The sequence below is a fragment of the Mustela putorius genome, unplaced genomic scaffold, assembly GCF_011764305.1.
Source record: "Mustela putorius furo isolate JIRA1106 unplaced genomic scaffold, ASM1176430v1.1 tig00000460_pilon_pilon_pilon, whole genome shotgun sequence".
In the NCBI taxonomy this organism is placed as follows: Eukaryota; Metazoa; Chordata; class Mammalia; order Carnivora; family Mustelidae; genus Mustela; species Mustela putorius.
The window spans coordinates 6,553,288-6,562,294 of record NW_025421389.1 but is presented as its reverse complement, the minus strand read 5'-3'; the positions used below and the strand labels follow the sequence as shown (position 1 = coordinate 6,562,294).

At 40.1% G+C, this 9,007-nt stretch overlaps 1 protein-coding gene across 2 annotated transcripts in view; it reads left to right on the top strand.

Moving 5' to 3' along the window:
* Window positions 1–391: 391 nt before the first annotated feature.
* Window positions 392–9,007, top strand: part of JAM3 (junctional adhesion molecule 3) — a 94,889-nt gene continuing 86,273 nt past the window's right edge. Inside the window, exon 1 of one of the 2 annotated variants that reach the window (XM_045080334.1) lies at window positions 392–539. In XM_045080334.1, the coding sequence (XP_044936269.1) occupies window positions 464–539 (76 nt within the window). In that variant the 5' untranslated portion in view covers window positions 392–463. The remainder of the gene's footprint in view (window positions 540–9,007) is intronic. The other variant, XM_045080335.1, reaches the window with a different exon arrangement.

The window sequence follows — 9,007 nt, the reverse complement described above, 5'->3', positions numbered from 1 at the left end:
ACGTTTTAAATAGATTTCAGTGCTTTTTCCTTCCATCACATTTGGAATCAGGATTTCAAAAGAGGTTCAGGCAATAATGCTTCAAAGACAATTAGATTGTACCCTTATTTGTGAGGGAACGCTTCATTTCCAAGTTTTAATTGAGTGTTTCTTCTTTGATCTGTAGTGCCGGATTCATTTTATAGCTATGGAAAATTTACCCTGCCCCAATCTCGAACAAGCTTCTTTACCTCTTCCCATCGGATTCTTTGAATGAGACCACATGGGCGCGGGTTCAGAGCATCCCTGCATCCATAGCAACCATATTCAGCTTCTTTTGTCACCATGGTGACGGCTGTGCCGGGGGCCAGGAGGTCGCTATGGTAACTAGGGGCGGGTAGCAGGGGGCCCCGGCAGGCAGGGCGCATGCGCGCGGGGAAGCCTAGCTGCGCCTGGAGCCTGCGGCCCCTCAGCTCCGCTCGTCATGGCGCTGAGGCGGCGGCCGGCGGTCCGGCTCTGCGCCCGGCTGCCCGACTTCTTCTTAGTACTGCTTTTCAAGGGTGAGTGTGTTTCTGTCCCTGGGAGGGGAGGATCTGGGGCGGATGGGAGTTGAGCGAGCCCGGAGCGGCTGGAGTCGGTCCAGGCGGGAATAGCGGTCCCGGCTCCGGGAAGGCGGGGGACTCGGCCGGAGGAGCGGCGCGCGCCCGGGTCCCGGCGGGAAGGGGTGCATGCGGGCCCTCCGGGCGGGGGTCTCAGGCGGGTGGGCGCGGGGCTGCGAAGGGCCCGTGCGAGGCCCGGGTAGCTCGCCGGTCCCCGGGCGGAGGGCACAGCTCTCTGGAAAGGGGATGGCAGCTTAGGCGTGGGCTCGGAACTTAGGGGAAGACTCTGCGGAGCGAGCGCCTTGCCCAGAAGTGGATAGTGAGGGGCCTGCGAAGTACCAGCGAGGCACGGCTCCGAGGCCTGTCTTCTTGGTCATAGCCTTCTGGGGATCTGCGGTTCATTTCTTCCTTGCTGTAAACAAAGGAACTGATCGGGCAAACCCAGCTTTACTTCGGGGGAAATAAAATGGCACAGATCTCAATCAAGTATCCCTTTTGTCTCCAGCCTGGCCTAGGAGACCCCGCAGACCCTTAACCTGAAATAGCATCTGGGCCATTTTGATGAGGTCACACTGATAAACTTGGGAGTCTTGGCTTTTCCACTGTCCGGAATTCTCTTCGATTTGTATGTCCCAGGACAGTTGGACAGAATAAAGTAGATTGTATTTCGTGGAAATGAACTGTGTACTGGGCACTTCGAAATCTTTATCTCATTTAGTGCTTACAAGAACTGTGTGAGCTGGATTTTATTAATCCATTTTCAGGTAAGAGAACTACGAACCAAGTCAAATCTCCTTTCCAAGACAGTGTTCTGAGTGAGGCATAAACTCACGTTTCCATAAAGCACTACCACACTTCTGTGGTGGGCATCCAGAGGCAACCAGATCCGTAGCACTATCTGCAGACCTTTTCAGTTTTTAGGTCATTTTATTGTTTGAGTTTCTGTTGTCATCCCATGATGTTTTCCAAAATATACAAATTAAAGTACGAAGTGACTGGGAGTGGGGGTGGACAGACTAGGAAGACAAAGCACTCCTGTGTTTGATGCTCATTCTTGGGGAATGTTCATAATGGTGGTAGATAAAAGTAATGGTCCTAGAAACTGTGTAAACAGGATTCTATGATGAGGGATCAGTTTCAGGGTATAGATTTTGTCCATATACTTTGCCTGAAAGTGATCCAAAAACGTGGCTGGGAGATATAAATGATCAAAGGCTAGCCAGGGGACAAGGGTGTCAGGAATGTCCAGCTCCCAGCTTTGTTGGTCACACTGACACTGTCCTATTCACAGACTGGAACAACTCCCTATTGTTGAAAAGTTCTGTTCACATGGAAGTTTGCAGTTTTTATTGCAGACACATTTGGCAATTTAGTTTAGGAATGAATTTCAACTTGGTGTCTTGTTAATAAAACTAGAAGATGCTAAGGACCTCACATATCCTTAACTTTATTTTGCTCTCCGGGAGGTGCAGGTTTTGTGACTTTATTGATATTAAGGGCTGGGATTTACTGGTAGGACATAGGAGGAAGAGTGAAATTTTGCAAAGTAGGGCTGATGACAATCACTCTGAAGGGATGCAGCTCTCTCTCTTTTCTTTCTTTCTTTTTTTTTTTTAGTACGGAGCTGTTTTTCCTGTTATTTTGTATGTACTGTAAACATACTGTGATACCTTGAAATTTTATTCTTTCATAGGTCATGACACCTGTGTCTTTTTTATTTTTATGGTTATTCTTTTCAATTACTATTATTTTTCAGCATTGTCATTTGAAAAAAAATTTGTTCCCCATATAATATGTTTTTTTATTAGCCTTTGCCAGGCTCTGTTATAACAGTTTAATATTTATTCACTTGAGGTTGATAATAACTCTCAGAGGTTTTTACTATTATTTTGCCCATTTTGTGGATGAAGAAACAAGTACAGAGAGATTCAGTAACTTGCTCAGGGTGATAAGCCCGTGTGTTCTAAATTTAGAAATCTTGAACTATTTTTGTTAATCTAATTTCTGGTTACTTGTATTGCATTTGACAGTGGATTTCTTGTTATGTTAGTTTAACAGTTTATTAAATGTTCAAAGCTATGTGGTTTGTATATATAAAATATTCTTTTGTTGTATTGGTGACAGGTGCAATTCAACCTTACTAGTGTTATGCCACATGTCTTTTTTTGAGTGATTATATGGTAATTACTTTTTGGTTTCCAAATCTTTTGACATCCTAGAGAGAAGGGCTTCATTTAGAATTAAAACAGTAACAGTTCGTATTCTTGGGATTAGACAATTTGTGTGCTGAAGTTTAGCAAAATCTGAAAATTGAAACTTCCAGGAAAATTTTTTGAAAAATATTCTGAAACATTTTTTAGAATGACGTATTTTATATTGTTTTAATTCTTTTTAAATTATTTGGCAGATATAATTACTATCAGACTTGTGTGTGTGTGTGTGTGTGTGTTCAGAAAAACAAAGAACCACCTGCCCTGTAGCATGCACTTTCTCAAATCAGCTGTTCATTCCCAAATGACTTGTTGATAGGCATTTCTTCTTGAGTGCTTCAGGCTGCCGAGACTGAATGGATAGCTATTAGAGATACTTCATCATAAGTAATTGCAGTATTACATCCAGATAAAATTATCCTACACCCAGCCTCTAAGTTCTATATAACTTGCTCTTAAGGAAGCCCAGTAAGTTAGGCTTAAACCAGTTTCTTTGAAAGAAACCAGATTTGTAATTAAGCACACTTTCTGACATGGACATATACTATAACTGAAGGAGAGATAGATTTAGTATATCCAGCTAGCAGCTGTTAGAGATGTGATATTAGCAGATCACTTCTCCATAAATTCTTTGAATATTTTCAAAGCACAAGTGGGGTAAAAGAAAAGAAAATATGTGTGTGAATGAAGTTAGGATGTTGAATAAGACACTACTCATGAAGCTGGATTCTTTTTTTTAAGTTAGGTTTAGAATCAGGTGGTGTGTTTGTGATGGTGTTAGGGTTGAATACAGATTTAACCACATATGCAAATAGCTTCACTGGGGTATAAAGAGATCCTGAAAGAAAGTTTTGGTAAGCACATTCTTTTACACCTAGTTTAGCAAAGACAGTATCCACTATGGTACTGTATGTGGAGATCTAAAGCCTTAATTTGCTGCCTCTTTGCCACTTGTGAAATACAGAAAGCTTCCTGAGAATTAGACTTTGTTTCTGATTTAAAGGAATGCTGTAGTATTTTGTGTTGGTGTATTTTCTTTGTTTTTAGGTAGAATCTACTATGTGTTATATATTATATTTCCCATGAATAGTTGGTGTATATTCAACAGGGGTTTCAATGTTAATTGTGTAGAAACCTCAAACTGTTAAATAAATTAAGACTATAATACAAACATTTTTTCTTATGTTATCTTTCATTTTCACAGAATCCCAAAGCTTCTTTGGTTCAGCCTTCTTTCTGTAAACTATTGCCAGAGTCACATTCTGCTATATTCATGCTGCTCCTCTGCTTAACCTAACCTCAGCTCACAGTGACCTTTCCTATTTCCATATAAGCATAGCTCTTAGTTTGTAGTTCAGTTTAGTACAACAGTCATTTACTGAGTATTTGTTATATGCCCAGTACTGTTCTTCATGCTAAGGGTGCAGACATGAATGAAGTATCCCCTGCTCCTGAAGAGCCAGGACAGTTGTTTACTGGGTTTCAGTTATTGGGTATAAATACATTTTATCTTCTCAATGGTATTAAAAATTCATTGGGAACAGAGGCTGAATTTAATTTTTTTTTGTATCTTTCCAGATATGACATAGTAAATATTCTCTTCGTCACTTGCAAGTCAGTTAATTATCTTAAAAACTTCCTGTGTATCTGGGCATTTTTCATGTATCTTAGCTCTAGTGGCCCCAGGAACTTTGGAAATTCTCAGTTTTTACTAAAGTACTTTCCGTGAAAGAAAGCAAGTGAAATTTCTTGGTTTAATTAAAAATCTTTACCATCTATGCAGTTATACAAGGTTCAGAAAAAAAAGGGGGGGAAATGCTTATGGTATAACTTAAGTGACACAAGCTGCAGATGCGACGAGCATATACTATATGATTACAGTTAGGCAAAACTAATCATATGCTTAGGGGGCAGAAAACCCTGAAATATAATGAACCAAAATTTTGAGAGTTGCTTTTTTGAGTGGTATAGGTCTTATGGCTGATTGTTTTCCACTCTTCTCTTTTTCTGGCTGATTCTTTTGTCTTTTTTCCAAGTTTTCTTTAGTGAGGATTTTTTAATATAATGGAAAAAATTGCATTTTGTTTTGGCCTCTAATAGATACAGTAGTGGAATTTTAAATTTGACACTAGTAAAGATTTTCTTTTAAAATGGAAAAACTGTTTAGTTCAATGTGATAGCATGTTGCCTGTGCTTCTTAATTAATGTCAGCCACAGAGAATAAAGGAGGGGCTGACTAGATTCAGTTGCTTGATCATGCATTGTTTGTGACTCATTTGAGAAATTTGCTGTCAGTGGCTTTTGGGTTGGGGAGCCAGCTGTGGCATCCTTAGCAAATGGATAACTGGAAAACTGAAAGAAAGCTGATGAGAAAACCTGTCCCCCCCCCCTTTTTTTTTGAACAAACAAACAGAATAAGCTGAGTAGTTGCTGTGGTCTGGTCTGCCTGTTCATAGTCAGCCAGCATTTATTGAACACCTCCTTCGTGCCAGCTGGGCAACTCCTGGAGGACTGTTTCCTTTGTCTTGTGTGAGAGGAACACCAGGTCAAATTGACTTCCTTGGAAAATAGACTCTGAAAGATGTTTCCTGAAGTAAGCTGTCGGCTCATGTACCCTTATCACTTCTTCCAGCCCAGCATGGACTTCCTTGTTTGATGTCTTTCTCTAAGGAAAAATACATAATGTCTTTAGAATGAGGTGCAGCTGTCTGGAGGGTTACAAAGAATGCACAAATCCTAAGACAGCTGCCTTTGAGGAGGGGCATGTTTTTGCCCTAGAGTAGCTCTGTCAGGGTGCTAAAACTTAACCAGCCAATCCATATTTATTTGGCAGTCTTGGTTTTCATGGCTGTAAAGCTTTCCATGAGCAAAACAGGGAAATCTAAGAAGAATACCTCTCCAGATGAAAAGAAACATACAGTTTAGATAGTGAACAGAGTAGCATCTTGGGAAACATTTTATTTTTTTAAATATATTATTTATTTATTTGACACAGAGAGAGAGATCACAAGTAGGAAGAGAGGCAGGCAGGGGGGGAGCAGGAAGCAGGCTCCCCTCTGAGCAGAGAGCCCCATGCGGGGCTCTATCCCAGGACCCTGAGACCATGACCTGAGCCAAAGGCAGAGACCTAACCCACTGAGCCACTCAGGCACCCCTTGGGAAGTATTTTAATGTGTTTAGTTAGAAGCAAGAGCACTTACTTGTGCTTGGTTATTAGGGGAGAATTTCAAGAAGGAGCTGGACTTTCAGGGATAATTTTGATTTTCCTAGTGCACATATGAGGGAATGGAGGTGTTGAGGGCCAGTAAAATGAATATTATGAGCAAAGGCATGGGGTTGGGAATGCATATGTTATATTTTAGGACCTATGAGTTATAATGAGAAAAATACCATCTACCATTTATTGAAAACTGTGTGCCAGGTGCTGTGCAGATAGCTTTACCTGGCTATTTTAATTGGTCTCAGAAATCAGTTTTATTTTGCAGATGATGAATCTGAGGTTTAGGCAGGTTAATTATCAGCTTAGGGTTACGCTTAGTAAATTGAAGAGCCAGATCATCCATTGTAAAAAAAAAAAAAAAAACCCTGGAGAGTAATTAGATTGTAAAGTGCTTTCAATGCCAGGCTAAGAAATTTGGATCTGATTATGTAGGTTCTAGAAATTCATGTGGCAGTTTGAAGCAGGGAAGTGATAAGATCAAAATGATTTTGGAAGTATTAGTCTGATATTAAGAAGATTGGAAAGGGAGGGTTGGTTAGGAAGTTCAAAATCATTTCCAGGGTAGGTCTCTTGATCTTCAATTCACTTTTTTAAAAAAAATTTTTATTTATTTATTCGACAGACAGAGATCGCAAGTAGGCAGAGAGGCAGGCAGAGAGAGACGGAGAAGCAGGCTTCCCACTGAGCAGAGAGCCCGATGTGGGGCTCGATCCTAGGACCCTGGGATCATGACCTGAGCGGAAGGCAGAGGCTTTAACGCACTGAGCCACCCAGGTGCTCCTTCAATTCTCTTTTATGTGTATCTAAAAATATATTTATTTTGTTCTTAAAATATAGATTTGCTTGATGTGGATTTGCTTTGTTAACAGTTATTTTGTCTTGGAGCCTGGAATATGTAACACAGTTGCCATTATTATTATTGTGAAGTCTGCAGTTAGTCATATCCTTAGCCTTCTCTATGTTGGCCCTCTTCTGTCCAGCTACTTTAAAGATCTTTTCTTTGTCTTTGGAATTCTGAAATGTTACTACAATGTGTCTAGGATGTGTTTCTTTTTAGTTATTTTCCTTGTTAATTTGTTATGCTTTGTGTATCTATGACTTTATATCTTTCCTGAGAATTCTCAGGTATTATCTGTTCAAATACTGTCTACCATCTGGTTCCTTAATTGTTTCCTTCTGAGACTCCTATTTGATATGTATTCAGTCATTTTCTCTTCTAAGACTGTTAACCTTTCTGTCATAATTTTGTATTCTTCCCTCTGTGCTATTCTGGGTTATTTACTTAGCTTTGCTTTACAGCTCTTTCTTTTTTCAGCTGTGTCTAATCCGTTATTTAACCAGTACATAAAGGTTGTTTTTTTTTTTTTCTTCCCCCAGTTATATTGCTCATTTCTGAAATTTTACTTCATTCTTTTTATAATTTGATCTCTTTTCTTTGCTAATTTTTTTAAAAGTCCCTTCAAAAAATCATTTCATGCATCGTTGTTTTATGTTCTTTATCTGATACTTCAAACATCTGTCATTCTTGGATATCTTAATCTAATGTTTATTGTTTCTCATGACTCTTATGGTGATTTTTTTTTTTTTTACGCAAAAGCTGATATTTGACTGATTGTAAATAGTTCAGGGTCTGACCTGAAGATGCTTTTTGTGAGAGTATGCTTCCACTAGCCAGTGGCCACCTGGGATGGCATTACTCCTTTGAGAGTCCCTGGGATTATTGGAAAATTTCAGGCTCCATTTCTCTGCCTTCCTGCTGGCTCAAGGGCACAGTCTCCCCACTGAAGTGTTAAAAATGAACATTTGTTCTCAGAGTCACATCCCTACCCATCTTTCTGGTTTCAGCCCATAGCAATTTTATTTGCCCTTTTAAAAATCTCCCCACTTTGTGGGAGCCCAGAGATGTATTAAAAACTATGGTTTACAGGGGTGCCTGGGTTACTTAGTCGGTTAAGTGTCTGCCTTTGGCTCAGGTCATGATCTCAGGGTCCTGGGTTTGAACCCTGCATTGGGCTCTCTGCTTAGTGGAGAGTCTTTTCCCTCTTCCTCTGCCTGCTGCTCCCCCAGCTTATGTTCTTTTTCTCCCTCTTCATCTCTGTCAAATATATTAAATCTTCAAAACAAAACAAAACAAAAAACAAACCAAAAAACCCCTATAGTTTACATAGGACCTTGTTGCAGTGGAAAGCCTTTTGTAGTATCTAATCCACTGTACTGCTGGGAAAAGGAATCTCAGTTTTTACTTAACCTATTTCCCCTTTTAATTAATTTTAAGAGTTACATGTCTTTATTTTTTTATTTTCTTAAAAGATTTATGTGTTAGAGACACAGAGAGCATACACACTTGCATGAATGGGAGGGGTAGAGGAAGAGGGAGAGAGAATCTCAAGCAGACTTCACACTGAGCTTGGAGCCTGATGCAGGGTTCTATCTCATGACCCTGAGGTCATGACCCGAGCCAAAACCAAGAGTCAGATGCTTAACTCTCAGCACCATCCAGGCACCCCTCACATACCTTTTTTTTTTTTTTTTAAGATTTTATTTATTTATTTGATAGAGATTACAAGTAGTCAGAGAGGCAAGCAGAGAGACAGGAGGAAGCAGGCTCCCTGCTGAGTGGAGAGCCTGATGTGGGGCCTGATCCCATGACCCTGAGACCATGACCTGAGCTGAAGGCAGAGGCTTTAACCCACTGAGCCACCCAGGCACCCTTACCTTTCTTTAAATGTCCATATTGTGAAGGTAATTTTTTTTCAGTTTCAAATAGAAAATAAAAGTATTATTTTTGCAGAAGCACATATACCTCCAGACAGGTTATGATATACTTGAAGGGAGGGATTGTATGATTCTTGCTAAGCTTCACTGCTTTGGGCATTGAGATTTTATATATATATATGTGTGACTATTTATTTATTTATTTATTTATTTTAAAGAGTGAGACAGTGTGTGTAAGTGAGGGGAGGGGAAGAGGGAGAGAATCTTCTAGCAGTCTTCCCACT